The following is a 24732-nucleotide window of genomic DNA, read 5'->3' as shown; positions in this document are numbered from 1 at the left end:
TTTCTTTTTGGAAGAAGGTCCTGTGGACTGATGAAACCAAGATTGAGTTGTTTGGTCATACAAAAAGGCGTTACGCATGGCGGCAAAAAAACACAGCATTCCAAGAAAAACACTTGCTACCCACAGTAAAATTTGGTGGAGGTTCCATCATGCTTTGGGGCTGTGTGGCCAATGCCGGCACTGGGAATCTTGTTAAAGTTGAGGGACGCATGGATTCCTCTCAGTATCAGCAGATTCTTGACAATAATGTTCATGAATCAGTGACAAAGTTGAAGTTACGCAGGGGATGGATCTTTCAGCAAGACAATGATCCAAAACACCGCTCCAAATCTACTCAGGCATTCATGCAGAGGAACAATTACACTGTTCTGGAATAGCCATCCCAGTCCCCAGACCTGAATATCATTGAACATCTGTGGGATCATTTGAAGAGGGCTGTCCATGCTCGGCGACCATCAAACTTAACTGAACTGGAATTGTTTTGTAAAGAGGAATGGTCAAAAATACCTTCATCCAGGATCCAGGAACTCATTAAAAGCTACAGGAAGCGACTAGAGGCTGTTATTTTTGCAAAAGTAGGATCTACTAAATATTAATGTCACTTTTCTGGTGAGGTGCCCATACTTATGCACCTGTCAAATTTTTGTTTGAATGCAGATTGCACATTTTCTGTTAGTACAATAAACCTCATTTCAAGGCAGAAACATTACTGTGTCCAACAGTTATTAGATATAAGAAACTGAAATAGCTGTTGGAAAAAAAACATTTTTTATAAAACATTAAGCTTAAGGTTAATAGGGGTGCCCAAACTTTTTCATATAACTGTATATACCTGCCTCATATATATAACATACTATTTGTTCTACATACAGGAGAACAATCTGACTGCCATCACTGAGTTTTTCATTTTAGGATTTCAAGTCAGCCAATATTTAAGAATTTTTCTATTTTGTCTTTTTCACATGATTTACTGTGGGGCAATATTTGGAAATCTCTTGATCATCATCCTGGTGTCCACCAGCAGGAACCTCCACACTCCAATGTACTTCTTCATCTCACAACTGTCCGTCAGTGACATCTTGGTCATCACCGATATTGTCCCCAACATGCTCCATATAATTCTGAATCATGGGGGAACCATTACTTTTATTGATTGCATCACTCAGTTTTATTTTCTTTGTGTCTCTGAAGCATTTGAATGTCTTCTCCTCGCTGTGATGTCTTATGACCGGTATGTGGCCATCTGTATTCCTCTCCGTTACACATCTATCATGACCAGTGCACATTGTGTGACATTGTCTATTACTTGTTGGATGCTTGAATTTTCAATTTTTTTAATTTACATCATACAAACTGCAAAATTAAATTTTTGTGGTCCAAACATCATGGATTATCTATATTGTGACATTGTCCCCTTACTAGAACTTTCCTGTTCTTACACCTATAATTTTCACCTGGGGATTTATGTAATCGGTATTCCTAATATTCTCATTCCTACAACAATTATTATATTATCTTATACCTACATAGTTTTAGCAATCTTAAGGATCCCATCCAGCACCGGAAGACAGAAAGCTTTCTCCACCTGTAGCTCCCACCTCATTGTGGTCTCCATATTCTACTGGACCATGTTCATTGTTTATGTCATTCCCACAAGAAGAGAAACAGTCACCATGAATAAAATCTTATCTCTGCTATTTACTGTCTTTACCCCTTTGGTCAACCCCATAATATACAGTCTGAGAAATAAAGATATCAGAAAAGCCATACAAGGAACTTTCAATAAGCGTGCTGTCTGGTAACTCTATGTGCCCACAGTGCATTTTTTGTGTTTTTGAAGCATTTTTTCTGCACGGAAATGGGCCAAAAATGCTATGGAATACTTATGCAAGCTTATTCAATGACAATCCTGAAGTGTTGTGCACACGATTAGTAAATTGCTGTGTGTCTTTGAAGTGCATTTTTTTCTGCAGTATGTCTATTCTTTTTGCGTTTCCACATCCATTGACATCAGTTGAGTCAGTCAAATTTGCTGAGTTTTTGTTTTGCATTTTACCGTCTTCCTATGGTGTTTCCCACACTGTCATCTGGTGGTTTTTCTCTTAGGTAATGCTACCGCCGGTAAGACGGTCAGTCAGTGCGCTGCTAGGGTCATGCTGTCAGATGTCAGCGTGATCCCGAAGCTGTGACTCCTATTCAGATTGCACATAGCAGGTATGGTTAGTTTGACCTGTCTCTGTTTTCTTAACTCCTTGTTTTCCTTTCTGTTGTTCTATTTCCAATTGTTTCTTCCTGGATTTCTTATAATTTAGACAAGCTACTTTAAGCGATTCCCCACATTATACACTCTATAACAATGGATACCTGATTCACCAATTCTCACTACTTAGTGGTTTCAGCAGTCTCTTTTTATATTGTAATGTTACTGTACCTATGTATTTGCATATTCATTTTCTTTTGGGATAATACATTTGTTTATTGTCTTTACAGCTTTGTGATACACTTGACAATGAGAAACCCCTTTCTCTATTACATTTTTTTTGTGCTTGCGTATGGTCTTATACATTAGTTATCTAACTTGATATCCTTTGCTTTATTTAGATAACCTTGATAAAGGCCAAATAATGTCTAAAACGTTGGGTTCTGTTATCTTCTACATATATGTTTATATTAAATAAATACAAACTTTTGCAAGATATCCATTCTGTGCCACAAATTTCTCTCTTAGCTTAATTGACACCTTTACCACAGAAGATTGATGTTCCCCTTGTTCACTACATATAATTTATTCTTTTAGGGGATTTAGCTTCAGAGACACAATGTCTTTCAACACTTTATAATCAATCTGAAACTGACGCTATTATTGCCCAAGTGAGTATACCGGGCCAGTTTTTACATACTAAGTCCGGTACAGAGACTTTGAAGAGGTCCCAAAGCATTTCACCTGCATTATGTCGTGCTTGCTGAATACACAAAATCTAACAATCTTTCACTGTGCGATTTGTCTGTTCTTCAAAGGGGTCTCTCTTCTGTCCAACTCCGTCTTTTAACAAATTTACCCTCAATCAAGAAATGCATCATTTTTTAGGTCTCTCCAACTCAAGGTTCACTTCTCTGAAGATTATCATAATAAACCATCTAAGCGTATCGACGATCAGGGTTCTTCTGATGACATGGGTAAAAGTGATACCATCTCTCATACTGATTTACTTACGCTTTAAAAATTACAACTATACAAACCCAGCAATTTCAACCGACCACGTTCTTATCAACCAGTTGAGACGTACATCTCCTAAGTACAGTGAGACATCAAAGAGAAGCTACAGCAGATACATCGAGGACAAATTAAGAATTTCCAATAACTTTTCCATTTTGATACTGTTAGGGTTGGTGGATTGCACTAAATAAAAATAAATAATAAAGTGCAATCGCAACCCAGGGTCCACCATGCAGAGACCAGGCGAGGCTCTCAATACTCAAGCCCCTGGAGTATAAGTTAGATAAACGGCATCACCATCTGTATATTGGTAAGTGTTATTTGATTTATGCTATGGCGCTTCTGCATATTTATCTAACTTATACTCCAGGGGCTTGAGTATTGAGAGCCTCGCCTGGTCCTATGGACGGCACCAGCACATGCATATAGTTTGCTATTTTCACTCTATACCCTGTGTCCACTAACCCATAGAGATATGTCTATACAATAGTGATTGAGGGACTTCAGGATTAGTGTCTCTAAAGTGCTTAAAATGCTCTGTGTGTAGTGCCTTACCCCTGTATTTAGGACTATATAATAAGGAGTCTTTATGCAGGATGTTAGTTTAGCCATCCATTTACCTATTTATTTACCTATCTTTTGGTGATGCTTATGCATATTTTCTGGCTCACTTGTAGCACTGTTGGCTATTTTTAAATTGTTTGTTTTTATATATTTCAATAAAGTTGTGTTATTTGTTCATAAATACGTGTCTTTTATTTACAGAGGGGTGGTGTAGTCTCTCAGCCTATCAGCAGTGCGCACACAAACAGCAATGTGCATGTGATGCAGACAAGCAAGGGCATGTGTCATTGGCTGTGTATGTCACATGTCACTCCTTGCCCAATGAGAACCAGCCATTTGCCCCATCGCCACCATTTCCTCGCTGCTGCAGCTTAGTGTTAGACGGCACCGCTGCTGCTGTGGGCGCTATACAGCCTAAGAGTGTTTTTTTGGAGCGAATTCTCAGAGAGATAGGTTTAGGGAGTCGGGAGTTGGGACTAGTTGTAATATCAGCCCTTTTCAGGGTAGGTTACAGCAGTTCATAGCACTGTTTGCCAGGCAGGTCTGAGCCAGTGCTGTGCAAGTGTTAGTCACAGCATTTGGTGTAATCTAGCTCAGCCAATCCTTTTGGGCTAGTAGCATTGTCTGATAGTCATTTGAGTAGCCCGCCGGCGAAGCTAGCTACACCGCCTGTGTATCTCAATTTTTACTGCATCTAATCCAGTTAATAGTTTTGGGGTTTTGGGCCTATGAGCAGTGTCTGCACGTCAGCAGAGTAGCCCGCCTGTGAAACAAAGTATACCGACTGTGTATCTCAATTTTTACTGCATCTAATCCAGTTAATAGTTTTGGGGTTTTGGGCCTAGGAGCAGTGTCTGCTAGTCAGCAGAGTAGCCCAGCCACCCACCGCCTGTTTACCTAAGTACTCTTTTTAATGGCATCTGGCCAAGCAAATCCTTTTGGGCCTAGTAGAGTTTAGTGCTACTCAGCAGCGTACCCCACCCATGAAGCAAGCTACACTGCCTGTTGATCTAATTACAAATTTTTAACTGCATCTAGCCCAGGAAATTGTTTTGTACCTAATAGCATTTTGTGCTACTCAGCACAGTACCCCACCCATGAAGCAAGCTACACCGCCTGTTTACCTAAGTACTATTTTTAATGGCATCTGGCCCAGGAAATCCTTTTGGGCCTAGTAGAATTTGGTGCTACTCAGCAGCGTACCCCACCCATGAAGCAAGCTACACCGCCTGTTTACCTAAACTACTATTTTTAACGGCATCTGGCCCTGGTAATCCTTTCAGGCCTAGTATAATTTAGTGCTACTCAGCAGCGTACCCCACCCATGAAGCAAGCTACACCGCCTGTTTACCTAAGTACTATTTTGTAACGGCATCTGGCCCAGGAAATCCTTTTGGGCCTAGTAGCCATTTCGGCTAATCAGCAGAGTACCCCACCCATGAAGCAAGATACACCGCCCTTCTTTCTTTCTCAATCTAACCCCTCGGCTCTGGGGTGTCCACTCTCCCTCCAGCTCTCTCCTTCTGACAGGTGGACTAACGCGTGTTTTCACACTGTGGCGAATCTTTTGGGCCCAGGCATAAGAAGTCGTCGAGGTAATGGATAATATGTGCCGCCTTACAAACGTCCGTGACGACACATTCGAGGAAGCAACTAAATGCCTCAAATAGTGAGCAGGATAAGGAGCACCCCATGGGCAAATAGCGATCTATGTAGTATGCTCCTTCACAGAAGCAGTCCAATGGGAGGACACTATTCGGAGGCATAAGTAGTAACCGGAACGCCCCCTCAATGTCTGTTTTGGCCATTAGGGTGCCCCTTACCAACTTCTTGACCCGCCTGATTGCCTCGTCAAAGTAGGTACAGTACATAGTACTGTAATTGGTTCCGCATCAATGTTGTCGTTTACTGACCTGCCCCTTGGATATGAAAAAATGGTGGATTAGTCTGAATGCATTGGGTTCATTTCTTGGCACAACTCCCAATGGGGGTACCACTGCGTCTTGTAAAGAAAGTGTTCTGAATGGACGCGCCGCCACTCTACCTAAAGATATTTATTTTTTTATTTTTTTTGTCAAGACGTCTGGGTGTTGGTAGAGTGAGTTTAGATTTTTACTCCAGCCTTTCTTAACTTTAGAAGGGCATGACATGCCTATATCTGTGTCTCCTCCTCCTTTTACTCCTCCACCTCTTTTCTTTTCGCATGACTATATGTAGTTGTGTCATTTCTATGTGTTTGTTGTGTCTTCTGAGCAGTTTGTCAGCTTTTGGACACCTTTTAAGGTGTTTTCTATGTGTTTTCCATGTGTTTGTATGTGTTTGTGTTTGCCTGCCATTGGTTTCAATGAGGTTCGACGGTGTTCGTCGAACGTTTGACGAACAGTTCGTCGAACATCTCCCCGTTCGACGAACTGAACCTGAACACTAGGGAGGTGGCTCACCACTAATTACGAGTTCATAGACACCAAACATGTATAGGTTCTCTTTTATCTAAGTGGTAAAAAAAAATTCCAAAGTTTGCTAAAAAATAAAAGAAATTGCGCCATTTTCCGATACCCGTAGCGTCTCCAATTTTTGTGATCTGGGGTCGGGTGAGGGCTTATTTTTTGCATGCCGATCTGGCATTTTTAATGTTACCAATTGGGCAGATACGTTCTTTTGCTCACCCGTTATTGTATTTTAATGCAATGTCACGGCGACAAAAAAAACGTAATTTTGGCGTTTAGATTTTTTTTCTTGCTACGCCATTTAGTGATCAGGTTAATCCTTTCTTTTATTGATAGATCGGGTGATTCTGAATGTGGCAATACCAAATATGTGTAGGTTTGATTTTTTTTATTGTTTTATTTTGATTGGGGCGAAAGGGGGGTGATTTGAACTTTTATACATTTTTTATTTTTTTATATTTTTAAAGACTTTTTTTTATTATTTTGGCATGCTTCAATAGCCTCCTTAGGAGGCTAGAAGCATGCACTACACGATCGACTCTGCTACATAGAGGTGAAGCACAGATCACCTCTATGTAGCAGAAATGCAGGTGTACTTTGAACGCCGACCACAGGGTGGTGCTCAAAGCAATCGGCCATCAACAACCATAGAGGTCTCAAGGAGACCTCTGGTTGTTATGGTAATGCACCGATGACCCCCGATCATGTGACGGGGGTCAGTGGTGCGAGCACCTCCGGCCACGTGGCCGGGAGCGCCAGCTAAATGCCGATGTCAGCGTTTGACGGTGGCATTTAACTAGTTAATGGGCGCGGGCGGATCGCGATTCCACTCGCGCTCATTGTGCTCACATGTCAGCTGTATAAAACAGCTGACATGTCGCGGCTTTGAGATGGGCTCACCGCCGAAGCCCACCTCAAAGCAGGGGATCTGCCAGCTGACATACTATTCCGTCAGCTGGCAGAAAGGGGTTAAAATTCATTAAAAGACTTTTTTTCAGGCTGTGTATTTTTTTAAACCATTAACAAATATATGATTAGTAATGGATAGGTGTCTTTTTTGACACCTCTCCATTACTAAGCTGGCTTGATGTCACCTTACAACACAAAGGTGACATTAACCCACTATTAACCCATATGTCACCGCTACAGGGCAGTGGGAAAAGAGAGGCTAAGTGCCATAATTGGTGCACTTTACAGATGTGCCATTTCTGGAGCAGCTGTGACCTGGTGTTTGTAGCCAGGGGTAACAATAACCATGGTCCCTTCGTAGGCTATGAATCTCAGCTCACAGCTGTCTGCATAGCCTTTTCTGGCTATTAATTATAGGGGGACCTCACATCATTTTCTTGGTGGGTCCCCCTATTTTAATAGCAAGTAAAGGCTAAATATACAGGTGCGGGCTGAGATTCATAGCCTGGGAAGACCCATGGGTATTAACTCCTGCCTAAGCTATAAACATCAGCCCCCAGTCGCTGGTTTTACCTCTCTGGTGCAGAAAATTGCGCTGGAGCCCACGCCATTTTTTTCCCTGAAAATATTATTTTATTAAATACATACAAGTCCTAAAATTTATACACTCTATACTCATTGTGTTGGTCACACACATCTATAGATCAATCTATTCTGCATGGATGTACTGTACGTAAACCATGTCTCCTATCCTGTGGGCTCCTGCATTGATTTTACTGAACCCGACAAATGAATTACCGGCTAATCTTCTGTCTATATCTCTATGCAATATAAAGATATATACTGTGTGTATATATATATATATATATATATATATATATATATATATGTCACTGACACATATATATATTTAACCCTGCTGTTTTGTTCGCATTTACTATACACTTGTAGTGTTCCGGGTCACTATGACCCGGCTTATTAAACCTTGATTTTAGACACTCTAACTCCATTTTTTTTAATACTTTTTGCTTACTAGACTGTTTGTGAACATGTTTGGTAGTAAAAAAAAAGAAAAATGAACTAGAAATCTTTTTTTTTTGTTTTTATTCTGAAAAAATAGATCAATGAGCAAAATGAAAATAGAAAACTACACATATTTTGTAAAAAAACAAAAACAAAACATGTGTACTGATAAGAGCAGAGAAGATAAGAACCCTTCTGAAAACAAGAGAAAGAGATGGGCCACAAGGACCCGAAAAAACGACCACAAAAGTCCATATATCAAAATATAAATGTCTACGACGCTGGAGCGATACTTATACGACGCTGCAACGTCACGAATCGTGCCGTCGTAGCGATGAAAATGGCACTGTGTGACGGTACCCTAAGTCTGTCTTCCTGGCTTATCTGCTTGTTTTCAGAAGGGAATTAACCAAAAGCACAACAAACCTCAGCATAATTTAGCGAAGTAATTGTTACAAAAACTACATAGATGGATAACAGCTAAATCTGCAAAGTAGGACAAAACAAGAAAGACTGGTCGCTACTAGACATGAGAAAGAGATGGGCCACAAGGACCCGAAAAAACGACCACAAAAGTCCATATATCAAAATATAAATAAACCTTTATTATTCATAGTGACAAGATATTAAACATATAGACAAAAAATGGGACAAATGAAGTGGGACACCACATGGTGTGTACACCTCACCGATGCGTGATCTACCACAGGCGCACAGAGCCAGGGAAAGAAAACACCCGTACTCATACAAGAAATAAATAATGTACCATGATAGTATTATAGTTAAACCCAACCAAATGTCCGATGGTATATAGAAAATGCAGATAGAAATGCCAGTTTTTAACAGGGAAACAGAAAGCATAATGCATAGGTACAATTACCCCGAAACCCTGCATATAATAAGGCAATTGAGCTACATACCCCTCAAAACAAATGGGCTATTGAAAAGGGTCTTACCTCCAAAAAAGGCAGTCAGGTGTTAACTTCCCCCGGGTCCGTGCGCCCACCCCAACGCGCGTTTCGGTCGCACACCTTCCTCAGGGGGCTTAATGGAGAGGTGCCGAGATTGAGGTTTTATACAGTTCCGTACCGGAAGTAAACACCGGTCAACTGGAAATGCATCACTGTAGTCATGGAAACATATATACATACCACCGCAACTAAGCGGCTTGCTGTAAAAATTGTATATAACTGCAAGCGGCTGGGTAATCCCTACAATGGGTGCCCGCATTGCGCCACGCCAGCTGCCAGACAATCACAGGGCCCTGTGCAGTCGGGCAGTGGACGCGCAGCCAAAACAGGCACCCAGAGGGGCGGGGAAATAGGCGCACATGCGCAAAAGTGATGTGAAACCGGACCCGGCATATTGGATCTAGGATTTATACAACTAATGACCCGGAGGGCTATAATTATTATACAAACAACATCAAAACACATAATAACAATCAAGAGTACAAATAAGTGAATACAAACATAATTATAAATCATAAGCAAGCTAAAAATTGGCACAACACTAATACCAATATTTTAGAAGGCCCTATTTAGATGATACATAGGGGCCAAAAGACCTCCATATGATAGCTAGCATGAAACAATATTAGATCAACAAAGGTAAATAGACAAAACCTGTGTATTACCGATATAAATGGCACAGTATAAATTAGAATATCTAAACGACATCACTCAAATTATATATGCAGACTGACAACATAGTATCACACAGATTGTACATAATTTACCCATACTAATAAGAAAAATATATAGCAGTAATAGGTGCATAAAAACATAATATGTCATACTGCAATAACATGATGTCCCTTCAGATAACATATCATCCAAACAAGGAGAATAGTATAATAATAGTCATCCAATATCAGTCCAATACTGCTTTCGGCCAGTCATCTTAGTTACGCCAAAGAGCTTCAAGGAACAAGACCCTCCATACATGCACGAAACCAGACATGTGAAACACAAATATAAATATAAAACCTAAAACACAAGAAAAAAGATAATTGGATTAAAACCATAAATTTATAATATAAAAACACTACACACCCGGTGAAGCGTGAAACTGTTGGATAATAAATATACAGCGGGTGGTGATCACAAAAAGGGTGAGAAGCTTAAATTTTCGTTCAATCCACGTGGATGAACTGTGCCCAGAGTCCATATCCACCGTGACTCAAGTTGAGCCAAACGTTGGGAGATATTACCGCCACGTATACCTAAATCAATGGTATCAATACCCCTGACTCGCAATAATCTACTGTTACACTCATGATAGAGCTTAAAGTGCTGGGGTATTGTTTTCAGGAGGGCTAAGTCCTTCTGTGCGCTGGCCGCCTGGATGCCACGTACGTGCTCCCTGACCCTGACCTTAAGCTGGCGTGTGGTTAGGCCAACATAGATCAGGGAGCACGGACAGGTAGCATAATAAATCACACTAGTAGTAGTGCACGTTATTGACTTCTTGATATTAAAACTCTTTTGACCTGAAGAATCTAAAAATGAGTCACAACGGTCAATATTAACACAGGCGACACAGCGACCACAAGGCCTACAGCCCCCCCGAACAGGAATGTCATTAAGAAATGTTCTATTAGATCCACCATTATAATGACTACGCACCAAACGATCGCGTAGGTTCCTAGAACGCCTGAAAGTTATAGCCGGGCTAGAAGGCAGAATTTTGGCAATCGTTGGATCAGTCATAAGAATTGGCCATGCTTTTGTAAGTGTAGTCCGTATCGATTCAGAGCATGTATTGAAATTGGTGATAAATCTTACCACTCCAGAGTTTTTAGTTCCAGTCGTGCCCTGATACAACAAAGTATTCCTATCGGACCACTTTGCTCTGTGATAAGCCCTTTTTATGGCTCGACGACTGTAACCCCTCTCCATGAATCGTTGCTTGAGTTTGTCGGCCTCCACCTCAAATAGATCTCGCGTGGAACAAATACGCCGAAGGCGTAAAAACTGGCCCACAGGTACAGACCGGATCATGTGAGACGGATGTGAGGAGGAGGCATGTAGTAGCATGTTAGTGGACGTAGGCTTACGGTAGATATTGGTGCAAATATTGTCACCCGTATCTCTCCGAAGAACAACATCCAAGAATTCTATTTCATTAGAGTCATATTTGACCGTAAGCCGTATATTCAAATTGTTATTGTTGATCCCCTCAAAAAATTGATCAAGATCCAAAGAGGTACCCTGCCAGATGAGGAAGACGTCGTCGATGTACCGCGTCCAGGTGAGGACGCAGTCCACCGACGACGGCCGCTCATCTGACAGGAAGAGGTCCCTCTCCCACAGCCCCAGGAACAAGTTTGCATAGGAGGGGGCAAAGGCCGCCCCCATAGCAGTGCCCTGGAGCTGCAGGTAGAGGGACCCCTTAAATGTGAAAAAATTGTGAGTCAAAGTAAATTCTAGTAGCTCAAGCACCAAAGCCCTGAAGTCGGGGGAGTGGTCAGACGAATCCAAGAAATATTTAACCGCCCGTAAACCGTCACAGTGGCAGATACTCGTGTATAAAGATTCAACGTCAGCTGTAACCAGGAGGGTGTCAGGGTCCAAGGAGAGACCATCAACCATCCGGAGCAGCTGCGTCGTATCCTTTAAAAAGGAAGGTAGTCCCATCACCAACGGTTGTAAAATGGAATCTATCCATTTATTAATATTCTCCAGGAAGTTTCCCCGCCCTGACACAATTGGGCGTCCTGGGGGGACCTTGATGTTTTTATGTATTTTGGGGAGGAGGTAGAAAGTTGAAACTGTGGGTTCATTGACCACCAAAGCGGTGGCCAAGTCCTTCGTGATGACTCCACCATCGACAGCGGCAGATAGAATCAAGGATAAGTGTGCACTATAAGCGGACAAGGGGTTAAACGTAAGTTTCTTATAACACACTACGTTTTTCAACTGGTGAAATGCCTCATGTTCATACATTGCTATAGGCCAGATGACAACATTACCCCCCTTGTCCGCCGGTTTGAGTACCACATCCGAAAGCCGCTGTAGATGGTGGAGGCGTTGCCGTTCCTCCCCAGTCAAGTTGTCCCCCCGAATGTGCTGTGGAATTTTCAGAAAATCATTCGTGACCACCTGCACAAATAAATCAATTGCGCTACAATTGGAAAGAGGGGGAAACCTCCTGGAGCGTGGTCTAATCGATGGGGGTATCCTACCTCCCTCTGTAGAATTGTGTTCGTCCGACAACTCCTCCAAGATCCTCAGGGCTGCTTGTTCTTCTTCTGTTGGAAATAAAATGTGTAATTGGTCATCAAAAAAATACCTCTTAAAAAGTAAAGATCGAGCAAAAAGATGCAGATCTTTAACAAGTGAAAAAGTATCAAGACCTGCAGAGGGTGAAAAGGTAAAGCCTCTATTTAATAAAGACAAATCGACAGATGTTAATTGATGTTCACTAAGATTAATTACCTTATTACCACCCTGTCCCTCGTCTGGTGAGCGAATATCCTGACGTCTGTATGGATGGTAATTACGTTTACGAGATCTCCTGTATGTTGTTCCTGATCAAGTCACCATAGAGGATCCAGATACGTCTGAGATTTCACCAGCTGATGACATTGATGAGAAGGAACCACCCCGATTTCTGGGGTATATTTGTGGTAAAATTTTAGCCCATCGATATACTGTCTTTGACTGTTGTCAGTCTGCATATATAATTTGAGTGATGTCGTTTAGATATTCTAATTTATACTGTGCCATTTATATCGGTAATACACAGGTTTTGTCTATTTACCTTTGTTGATCTAATATTGTTTCATGCTAGCTATCATATGGAGGTCTTTTGGCCCCTATGTATCATCTAAATAGGGCCTTCTAAAATATTGGTACTAGTGTTGTGCCAATTTTTAGCTTGCTTATGATTTATAATTATGTTTGTATTCACTTATTTGTACTCTTGATTGTTATTATGTGTTTTGATGTTGTTTGTATAATAATTATAGCCCTCCGGGTCATTAGTTGTATAAATCCTAGATCCAATATGCCGGGTCCGGTTTCACATCACTTTTGCGCATGTGCGCCTATTTCCCCGCCCCTCTGGGTGCCTGTTTTGGCTGCGCGTCCACTGCCCGACTGCACAGGGCCCTGTGATTGTCTGGCAGCTGGCGTGGCGCAATGCGGGCACCCATTGTAGGGATTACCCAGCCGCTTGCAGTTATATACAATTTTTACAGCAAGCCGCTTAGTTGTGGTGGTATGTATATACGTTTCCATGACTACAGTGATGCATTTCCGGTTGACCGGTGTTTACTTCCGGTACGGAACTGTATAAAACCTCAATCTCGGCACCTCTCCATTAAGCCCCCTGAGGAAGGTGTGCGACCGAAACGCGCGTTGGGGTGGGCGCACGGACCCGGGGGAAGTTAACACCTGACTGCCTTTTTTGGAGGTAAGACCCTTTTCAATAGCCCATTTGTTTTGAGGGGTATGTAGCTCAATTGCCTTATTATATGCAGGGTTTCGGGGTAATTGTACCTATGCATTATGCTTTCTGTTTCCCTGTTAAAAACTGGCATTTCTATCTGCATTTTCTATATACCATCGGACATTTGGTTGGGTTTAACTATAATACTATCATGGTACATTATTTATTTCTTGTATGAGTACGGGTGTTTTCTTTCCCTGGCTCTGTGCGCCTGTGGTAGATCACGCATCGGTGAGGTGTACACACCATGTGGTGTCCCACTTCATTTGTCCCATTTTTTGTCTATATGTTTAATATCTTGTCACTATGAATAATAAAGGTTTATTTATATTTTGATATATGGACTTTTGTGGTCGTTTTTTCGGGTCCTTGTGGCCCATCTCTTTCTCATGTCTAGTAGCGACCAGTCTTTCTTGTTTTGTCCTACTTTGCAGATTTAGCTGTTATCCATCTATGTAGTTTTTGTAACAATTACTTCGCTAAATTATGCTGAGGTTTGTTGTGCTTTTGGTTAATTGTTTATCTTTTACTGTGTTTTGCACAGGTGTCCTGCACGATAAAATGGACTATAGGGCCAGAGAATGGGTCTGGCTTGGACAAATGGAACAGGTGTTTGGGGAGGGTACTGCTGGTGTCCAGCGGGTTGGTGATCACTTATGGGAGGAGAAGTGTGCCCTAGTCCAAAATCTACTAGTCAAACGTACGAAACTCTGGTGGAATCGGGCATTTTTGGAAAAATATGTGTCACGTGCCATGATCCCTAGGGGCCTGAGGGTTAGAGTAGTCCCTGCATACCCAGTTGATGATCAGGTATTCATTAGTGAATGGGAGGAGGCATGTAGTGGCTGTTCTATAACATTGATGAAACTACTCATTAAGTTGAATACAAGGTCAATTGAGGATCTTGATGGACAGATCGATGCTGCACAGGTGGATCTTCGGACAAATAGTACGGAGGATGAAATTCAATCCTTTGAGCTAAATTTGGATAAGGTATTAGATCAGACTTTGAAAAAGATACATGATAATCAAACTCAAAAATTCAATAGAGACTCTAAAGATTATCAGTCAAAGACAGTATATCGATGGGCTAAAATTTTACCACAAATATACCCCAGAAATCGGGGTGGTTCCTTCTCATCAATGTCATCAGCTGGTGAAATCTCAGACGTATCTGGATCCTCTATGGTGACTCGATCAGGAACAACATACAGGAGATCTCGTAAACGTAATTACTAGGGTTGAGCGACTTTCATTTTTTTAAGATCGAGTAGGGTTTTGGGAAACCCGATTTTGTCCAGAGTCGAGTCGAGTGCAGTCGGCCGATTATCGCTAAAAGTCGGGGATCGACCGAAACACGAAACCCAATGCAAGTCAATGGGGAAGCATAGTCGGCAGTGAGTGGAGGCCAGGAAAACACCTACAGTGCCCATTTTAATGCCAAAAACATCCATTCTTGTTTCTGAAGCTTGTCAATCTTAATTAACTTTATAATAATAGTTGGGCATAGGGAATTGGGGGTCATTTGGCAAAAGTTGTGGGGGGAGTAGGGCCGGCTCAAGTTTTTCGTGGGCCCAGGAAATGCGGACTACGTCACGGCGGTGTTGCAGGGAAAGGTAATTATTTAAAAGTTGCAAGTGCTGTGATCCTGAGCAAGCAGGGGGGGGGCCCACTCGTTCGCATTGCCACTGGCACAGGGCCCCTCAAAGTACGGCGGTGTGTTTGCATGGCGGGGGCGCCTCCCACCAGCAGCGACACTTTTGCGTACTCTGAGGGGCCCTGTGCCAGTGACGTCGCCAACGAGTATGCCCCCCCACCTGATGAAGGAACCTGCACTTTCATCTGCACCTTCCTCTTTGTCCCTGTGTAAGGTGGTATAACATGCGGGAAGGGGAACCTTACTTTCAGCAGGGACAGATTCTGGCTGTGTAGAGTACAAGGGGAATGTAGTGGTCTCGGTCAATGTACCAGCAGACTCATTTAGCAGTGGCTGGGCAATGGGCAGGATGAGGAGGAAACAGATATAGGGCCAAAGAATAAAGTAGGCTACATGCAGTTCAAAATTGGTAACAGGACTAAACAGGCGGCATTGCTTTGTTCAGTGGAGTAGCAAACCCAAGAGCAGCAGACACTGTTTCAAGGGCCTAACCACACTAGTAGGCCAAATGCAGTTTAATATCTGATAGTATAGGGCGAAAGCCAGAATGTGGAAGCTCAGCTTTGTTCAGTTGAGGACAACACCAGGGAGGGGCAGACACCTTTAGTAGGCCGGAAAAGCCTATTGCATTTTTTAAAATGGTAATTTGGAGCAGAAGGTTGAAGCTCAGCTTTATTTAGTTGAGGGCAACACCAGGGAGGGGCAGAAGCCGTTAGTAGGCCCTAACCACCATTTTTTTTTTAAAACCACTTAATGAGAGCCGGAAGGTTGAAGCTCAGCTTTATTTAGTTGAGGACAACACCAGGGAGGGGCAGAAGCCGTTAGTAGGCCCTAACCACCATTTTTTTTTTTTAAAACCACATAATGAGAGCCGGAAGGTTGAAGCTCAGCTTTATTTAGTTGAGGACAACACCAGGGAGGGGCAGAAGCCGTTAGTAGGCCCTAACCACCTTTTTTTTTTTAAAACCACATAATGAGAGCCGGAAGGTTGAAGCTCAGCTTTATTTAGTTGAGGACAACACCAGGGAGGGGCAGAAGCCGTTAGTAGGCCCTAACCACCTTTTTTTTTTTTAAAACCACATAATGAGAGCCGGAAGGTTGAAGCTCAGCTTTATTTAGTTGAGGACAACACCAGGGAGGGGCAGAAGCCGTTAGTAGGCCCTAACCACCATTTTTTTTTTTAAAACCACATAATGAGAGCCGGAAGGTTGAAGCTCAGCTTTATTTAGTTGAGGACAACACCAGGGAGGGGCAGAAGCCGTTAGTAGGCCCTAACCACCTTTTTTTTTTTTAAAACCACATAATGAGAGCCGGAAGGTTGAAGCTCAGCTTTATTTAGTTGAGGACAACACCAGGGAGGGGCACACAGACAGACTCCTTTAGTAGGCCTGAAAAGCCTATTGCATTTTTCAAAATGGTAATTTGGAGCAGAAGGTTGAAGCTCAGCTTTATTTAGTTGAGGGCAACACCAGGGAGGGGCAGAAGCCGTTAGTAGGCCCTAACCAAAGTTGAAGGCCAAATGCAGTTTAATTTCTGATACTATAGGCCGAAAGCCAGAAGGTGGAAGTTCCGATTTAGACAGTGGAGCACAATTTGAATTAGGGACTGCAGACAGACTTAGTAGGCTGTCCCCTGTGGACCATGCATCCACCACATTAACCCATTGCGCCGTAATGGACACGTAATCTTCCGTGGCCATGCCTACAGGTCCATGCGTCTGTTGTCAGGTGCACCTTTGTACTCACAGATTGCCAGAGTGCATGGACAATGCGGTCTTCTACATGCTGGTGGAGGGTTGGGATGGCTTTTCTCGCAAAAGAAGTGTCGACTGGTTAGCTTGTAGCGTGGTACAGCGTAGTCCATCATGGCCTTATTAATAGTAAATAAAATATATAACTAGGCTCTATGAACTTTTAAATAGGTTCCAGGGGTACACGGGCAGCATTGGTGTGGTCAGTGGAGGAGTATTGCAAGTAGGGGCTGCAGACAGGCTATCAAAGGCCTAAAATAACAAACAGTAGGCAGTCATGGCAGTTTTACATCGGTTACATGGATACACAGGCAGGCACTCCAGGCAGCATTGTGGTCAGTGGAGGAGTATTGCAAGTAGGGGCCGCAGACAGGCTATCAAAGGCCTAAAATAACAAACAATAGGCTCATTGCAGTTTTACAGCGGTTACATGGATAGACGGGCAGGCAGCTTGGTGGTGGTGAGTGGAGGAGTATTTAAAGTAGGGACCGCAGACAGGCTTCAAAGGCCTAACATAAGAAAATGGGCTGGCTGTAGGCACTTTATAATTGGTTCCAGGGGTACACGGGCAGCAGTGGTCTGGTCAGTGGAGGAGTATTTAAAGTAGGGACCGCAGACAGGCTTCAAAGGCCTAACATAAGAAAATGGGCTGGCTGTAGGCACTTTATAATTGGTTCCAGGGGTACACGGGCAGCAGTGGTCTGGTCAGTGGAGGAGTATTTAAAGTAGGGACCGCAGACAGGCTTCAAAGGCCTAACATAAGAAAATGGGCTGGCTGTAGGCACTTTATAATTGGTTCCAGGGGTACACGGGCAGCAGTGGTCTGGTCAGTGGAGGAGTATTTAAAGTAGGGACCGCAGACAGGCTTCAAAGGCCTAACATAAGAAAATGGGCTGGCTGTAGGCACTTTATAATTGGTTCCAGGGGTACACGGGCAGCAGTGGTCTGGTCAGTGGAGGAGTATTTAAAGTAGGGACCGCAGACAGGCTATCAAAGGCCTAACATAACAAACAATAGGCTCATGGCAGTTTCACAGCGGTTACATGGATACACGGGCAGGCAGCTTGGTGGTGAGTGGAGGAGTATTTAAAGTAGGGACCGCACACAGGCTATCAAAGGCCTAAAATAACAAACAATAGGCTCATGGCAGTTTCACAGCGGTTACATGGATACACGGGCAGGCAGCTTGGTGGTGAGTGGAGGAGTATTTAAAGTAGGGACCGCACACAGGCTATCAAAGGCCTAAAATAACAAACAATAGGCTCATGGCAGTTTCACAGCGGTTACATGGATACACGGGCAGGCAGCTTGGTGGTGGTGAGTGGAGGAGTATTTAAAGTAGGGACCGCAGACAGGCTTCAAAGGCCTAACATAAGAAAATGGGCTGGCTGTAGGCACTTTATAATTGGTTCCAGGGGTACACGGGCAGCAGTGGTCTGGTCAGTGGAGGAGTATTTAAAGTAGGGACCGCAGACAGGCTATCAAAGGCCTAACATAACAAACAATAGGCTCATGATGGCAGTTTCACAGCGGTTACATGGATACACGGGCAGGCAGCTTGGTGGTGAGTGGAGGAGTATTTAAAGTAGGGACCGCAGACAGGCTATCAAAGGCCTAACATAAGAAAATGGGCTGGCTGTAGGCACTTTATAATTGGTTCCAGGGGTACACGGGCAGCAGTGGTCTGGTCAGTGGAGGAGTATTTAAAGTAGGGACCGCAGACAGGCTATCAAAGGCCTAACATAACAAACAATAGGCTCATGATGGCAGTTTCACAGCGGTTACATGGATACACGGGCAGGCAGCTTGGTGGTGAGTGGAGGAGTATTTAAAGTAGGGACCGCAGACAGGCTATCAAAGGCCTAAAATAACAAACAATAGGCTCATGGCAGTTTCACAGCGGTTACATGGATACACGGGCAGGCAGCTTGGTGGTGGTGAGTGGAGGAGTATTTAAAGTAGGGACCGCAGACAGGCTTCAAAGGCCTAACATAAGAAAATGGGCTGGCTGTAGGCACTTTATAATTGGTTCCAGGGGTACACGGGCAGCAGTGGTCTGGTCAGTGGAGGAGTATTTAAAGTAGGGACCGCAGACAGGCTATCAAAGGCCTAAAATAACAAACAATAGGCTCATGGCAGTTTTACAGCGGTTACATGGATACACAGGCAGCTTGGTGGTGAGTGGAGGAGTATTTAAAGTAGGGACCGCAGACAGGCTATCAAAGGCCTAAAATAACAAACAATAGGCTCATGGCAGTTTCACAGCGGTTACATGGATACACGGGCAGGCAGCTTGGTGGTGGTGAGTGGAGGAGTATTTAAAGTAGGGACCGCAGAAAGGCTTCAAAGGCCTAACATAAGAAAATGGGCTGGCTGTAGGCACTTTATAATTGGTTCCAGGGGTACACGGGCAGCAGTGGTCTGGTCAGTGGAGGAGTATTTAAAGTAGGGACCGCAGACAGGCTTCAAAGGCCTAACATAAGAAAATGGGCTGGCTGTAGGCACTTTATAATTGGTTCCAGGGGTACACGGGCAGCAGTGGTCTGGTCAGTGGAGGAGTATTTAAAGTAGGGACCGCAGACAGGCTATCAAAGGCCTAACATAACAAACAATAGGCTCATGGCAGTTTCACAGCGGTTACATGGATACACGGGCAGGCAGCTTGGTGGTGAGTGGAGGAGTATTTAAAGTAGGGACCGCACACAGGCTATCAAAGGCCTAAAATAACAAACAATAGGCTCATGGCAGTTTCACAGCGGTTACATGGATACACGGGCAGGCAGCTTGGTGGTGGTGAGTGGAGGAGTATTTAAAGTAGGGACCGCAGACAGGCTTCAAAGGCCTAACATAAGAAAATGGGCTGGCTGTAGGCACTTTATAATTGGTTCCAGGGGTACACGGGCAGCAGTGGTCTGGTCAGTGGAGGAGTATTTAAAGTAGGGACCGCAGACAGGCTATCAAAGGCCTAACATAACAAACAATAGGCTCATGATGGCAGTTTCACAGCGGTTACATGGATACACGGGCAGGCAGCTTGGTGGTGAGTGGAGGAGTATTTAAAGTAGGGACCGCAGACAGGCTATCAAAGGCCTAACATAAGAAAATGGGCTGGCTGTAGGCACTTTATAATTGGTTCCAGGGGTACACGGGCAGCAGTGGTCTGGTCAGTGGAGGAGTATTTAAAGTAGGGACCGCAGACAGGCTATCAAAGGCCTAACATAACAAACAATAGGCTCATGATGGCAGTTTCACAGCGGTTACATGGATACACGGGCAGGCAGCTTGGTGGTGAGTGGAGGAGTATTTAAAGTAGGGACCGCAGACAGGCTATCAAAGGCCTAAAATAACAAACAATAGGCTCATGGCAGTTTCACAGCGGTTACATGGATACACGGGCAGGCAGCTTGGTGGTGGTGAGTGGAGGAGTATTTAAAGTAGGGACCGCAGACAGGCTTCAAAGGCCTAACATAAGAAAATGGGCTGGCTGTAGGCACTTTATAATTGGTTCCAGGGGTACACGGGCAGCAGTGGTCTGGTCAGTGGAGGAGTATTTAAAGTAGGGACCGCAGACAGGCTAACAAAGGCCTAAAATAACAAACAATAGGCTCATGGCAGTTTTACAGCGGTTACATGGATACACAGGCAGCTTGGTGGTGAGTGGAGGAGTATTTAAAGTAGGGACCGCAGACAGGCTATCAAAGGCCTAAAATAACAAACAATAGGCTCATGGCAGTTTCACAGCGGTTACATGGATACACGGGCAGGCAGCTTGGTGGTGGTGAGTGGAGGAGTATTTAAAGTAGGGACCGCAGAAAGGCTTCAAAGGCCTAACATAAGAAAATGGGCTGGCTGTAGGCACTTTATAATTGGTTCCAGGGGTACACGGGCAGCAGTGGTCTGGTCAGTGGAGGAGTATTTAAAGTAGGGACCGCAGACAGGCTTCAAAGGCCTAACATAAGAAAATGGGCTGGCTGTAGGCACTTTATAATTGGTTCCAGGGGTACACGGGCAGCAGTGGTCTGGTCAGTGGAGGAGTATTTAAAGTAGGGACCGCAGACAGGCTATCAAAGGCCTAACATAACAAACAATAGGCTCATGGCAGTTTCACAGCGGTTACATGGATACACGGGCAGGCAGCTTGGTGGTGAGTGGAGGAGTATTTAAAGTAGGGACCGCACACAGGCTATCAAAGGCCTAAAATAACAAACAATAGGCTCATGGCAGTTTCACAGCGGTTACATGGATACACGGGCAGGCAGCTTGGTGGTGAGTGGAGGAGTATTTAAAGTAGGGACCGCACACAGGCTATCAAAGGCCTAAAATAACAAACAATAGGCTCATGGCAGTTTCACAGCGGTTACATGGATACACGGGCAGGCAGCTTGGTGGTGGTGAGTGGAGGAGTATTTAAAGTAGGGACCGCAGACAGGCTTCAAAGGCCTAACATAAGAAAATGGGCTGGCTGTAGGCACTTTATAATTGGTTCCAGGGGTACACGGGCAGCAGTGGTCTGGTCAGTGGAGGAGTATTTAAAGTAGGGACCGCAGACAGGCTATCAAAGGCCTAACATAACAAACAATAGGCTCATGATGGCAGTTTCACAGCGGTTACATGGATACACGGGCAGGCAGCTTGGTGGTGAGTGGAGGAGTATTTAAAGTAGGGACCGCAGACAGGCTATCAAAGGCCTAACATAAGAAAATGGGCTGGCTGTAGGCACTTTATAATTGGTTCCAGGGGTACACGGGCAGCAGTGGTCTGGTCAGTGGAGGAGTATTTAAAGTAGGGACCGCAGACAGGCTATCAAAGGCCTAACATAACAAACAATAGGCTCATGATGGCAGTTTCACAGCGGTTACATGGATACACGGGCAGGCAGCTTGGTGGTCAGTGGAGGAGTATTTAAAGTAGGGACCGCAGACAGGCTATCAAAGGCCTAAAATAACAAACAATAGGCTCATGGCAGTTTTACAGCGGTTACATGGATACACAGGCAGCTTGGTGGTGAGTGGAGGAGTAGTGCAAGGAGTGTCTGTCCCAGTACTCCCAAAATATAAATAGATGTTAATGTCTCGCAAAACAACCAAAACAAAAAAAAAAGGTGGCATACTTAGGTACAGGGGTGGGCTCATCTACTGAGTTTCTGACATTGTAATTTGGCAGTAACTATTTAATGGTGCCAATATAGGACACAGACACAGACTACTTTAAGTTGCATCATAGATGTCTACAAATTTGTATTGTCAGTGCCAGACATTGAATGATGTCAGCGAATAGACTAAAGATTGGTGGAGCTGTGCGACATAATTTTGCACGTGGTAGAGCACATTTTGAGCTGGGGTAGGGGGGAACTCTCTTGAGGCCGGCGGGACCGCCCCAGGGCCCCTCATGTTACAACGGTGTGTCTGACGTTGGGTGCGCACCACCACCGCCAGAGACACTACATTGTACTATGAGGGACCCAGTAGCAATGCCGTCAACCAAAAGCGAGCACACCCACCTCTTCAGACAAACAGCAGTCTCACGGGTGCTTGCGCCAAGTCGCGATACCACGGCCCCGTGTGGGGAGTTTTGCCATTTAGGGAGGTGTAAACATGTCGTATGCTGTACAATCAGCTGCAGCAAATTAGACATTAGAAAAGTAATTCACAGGCAAGAGCTTTTCATAGGAAAGCTAGGTGTCGGCCGGGCAAGGTGGGGCAAAAGATTTCGAAATCCAGTTGTGGTTCATTTTAATGAATGTTAGATCGTCAACATTTTGGGTAGCCAGACGAGTCCTTTTTTCGGTTAATATTGAACCTGCAGCACTGAATACTCTTTCTGATAGGACACTTGCTGCCGGGCAAGCAAGCTCCTGCAATGCATATTCTGCCAATTCTGGCCAGGTGTCTAATTTGGAGGCCCAGTAATCAAATGGGAATGACGGTTGAGGGAGAACATCGATAAGGGATGAAAAATAGTTAGTAACCATACTGGACAAATGTTGTCTCCTGTCACTTTCAATTGATGCAGCAGTACCTGTCCTGTCTGCGGTCATAGCAAAATCACTCCACAACCTGGTCAGAAAACCCCTCTGTCCAACGCCACTTCTGATGTGTGCACCCCTAACACTCCTAGTCTGCTGCCCCCTGGAGCTTGTGTGAGAACGATCACGTGCGCTGTGTGCTGGGAATGCCTGAAGCAAACGGTCAACAAGAGTTGATTGTTTGGTTGCTAATATTAGTTCCAAGTTCTCATGTGGCATAATATTTTGCAATTTGCCTTTATAGCGTGGATCAAGGAGGCAGGCCAACCAGTAATCGTCATCGTTCATCATTTTCGTAATGCGTGTGTCCCTTTTTAGGATACGTAAGGCATAATCCGCCATGTGGGCCAAAGTTCCAGTTGTCAAATCTCCGGTTGTGATTGGTTGAGGGGCAGTTGCAGGCAAATCTACGTCACTTGTGTCCCTCAAAAAACCAGAACCCGGCCGTGACACGCAACCAATTTCCTGTGCCCCCGTGAAAGTTTCCGCATTAAAAATATACTCATCCCCATCATCCTCCTCGTCCTCCACCTCCTCTTCGCCCGCTACCTCGTCCTGTACACTGCCCTGACCAGACAATGGCTGACTGTCATCAAGGCTTCCCTCTTCCTCTGGTGCAGACGCCTGCTCCTTTATGTGCGTCAAACTTTGCATCAGCAGACGCATTAGGGGGATGCTCATGCTTATTACGGCGTTGTCTGCACTAACCAGCCGTGTGCATTCCTCAAAACACTGAAGGACTTGACACATGTCTTGTATCTTCGACCACTGCACACCTGACAACTCCATGTCTGCCATCCTACTGCCTGCCCGTGTATCCTCCCACAAATAAATAACAGCACGCCTCTGTTCGCACAGTCTCTGAAGCATGTGCAGTGTTGAGTTCCACCTTGTTGCAACGTCTATGATTAGGCGATGCTGGGGAAGGTTCAAAGACCGCTGATAGGTCTGCATACGGCTGGCGTGTACAGGCGAACGTCGGATATGTGAGCAAAGTGCACGCACTTTGAGGAGCAGGTCGGAGAACCCAGGATAAGTTTTCAATAAGCACTGCACCACCAGGTTTAAGGTGTGAGCCAGGCAAGGAATGTGTTTCAGTTGGGAAAGGGAGATGGCAGCCATGAAATTCCTTCCGTTATCACTCACTACCTTGCCTGCCTCAAGATCTACTGTGCCCAGCCACGACTGCGTTTCTTGTTGCAAGAACTCGGACAGAACTTCCGCGGTGTGTCTGTTGTCGCCCAAACACTTCATAGCCAATACAGCCTGCTGACGCTTGGCAGTAGCTGGCCCATAATGGGACAACTGGTGTGCAACAGTGTCATCTGCCGATGGAGTGGTTGGCCGACTGCGTTCTGTGGAAGAGCTGTAGCTTCTGCAGGAGGACGAGGAGGAGGAGGAGGGGGTGCGAACGCCTACAGCCAACTGTTTCCTAGACCGTGGGCTAGGCACAACTGTCCCTAAATTGATGTCGCCTGTGGACCCTGCATCCACCACATTCACCCAGTGTGCCGTGATGGACACATAACGTCCCTGGCCATGCCTACTGGTCCATGCATCTGTAGTCAGGTGCACCTTTGTACTCACAGATTGCCTAAGTGCATGGACGATGCGCTGTTTAACATGCTGGTGCAGGGCTGGGATGGCTTTTCTGGAAAAAAAGTGTCGACTAGGTAGCTCGTATCG

At 44.5% G+C, this 24732-nt stretch overlaps 1 protein-coding gene across 1 annotated transcript in view; it reads left to right on the top strand.

The window, feature by feature from the left end:
• LOC143774637 (olfactory receptor 6B9-like) overlaps positions 1-24732 on the top strand; it is a 42880-nt gene that overhangs the window by 10726 nt on the left and 7422 nt on the right. Inside the window, exons 2-5 of the mRNA XM_077262391.1 lie at positions 873-1798; positions 3089-3177; positions 14159-14256; positions 14494-14607. Coding sequence (XP_077118506.1) covers positions 873-1798; positions 3089-3177; positions 14159-14256; positions 14494-14607 — 1227 coding nt within the window. The remainder of the gene's footprint in view (positions 1-872; positions 1799-3088; positions 3178-14158; positions 14257-14493; positions 14608-24732) is intronic.

This window comes from Ranitomeya variabilis, chromosome 5, assembly GCF_051348905.1.
Source record: "Ranitomeya variabilis isolate aRanVar5 chromosome 5, aRanVar5.hap1, whole genome shotgun sequence".
NCBI lineage: Eukaryota > Metazoa > Chordata > Amphibia > Anura > Dendrobatidae > Ranitomeya > Ranitomeya variabilis.
Note: the sequence above shows the minus strand (reverse complement) of the source record. Positions and strands in the feature narration are given on the sequence as shown.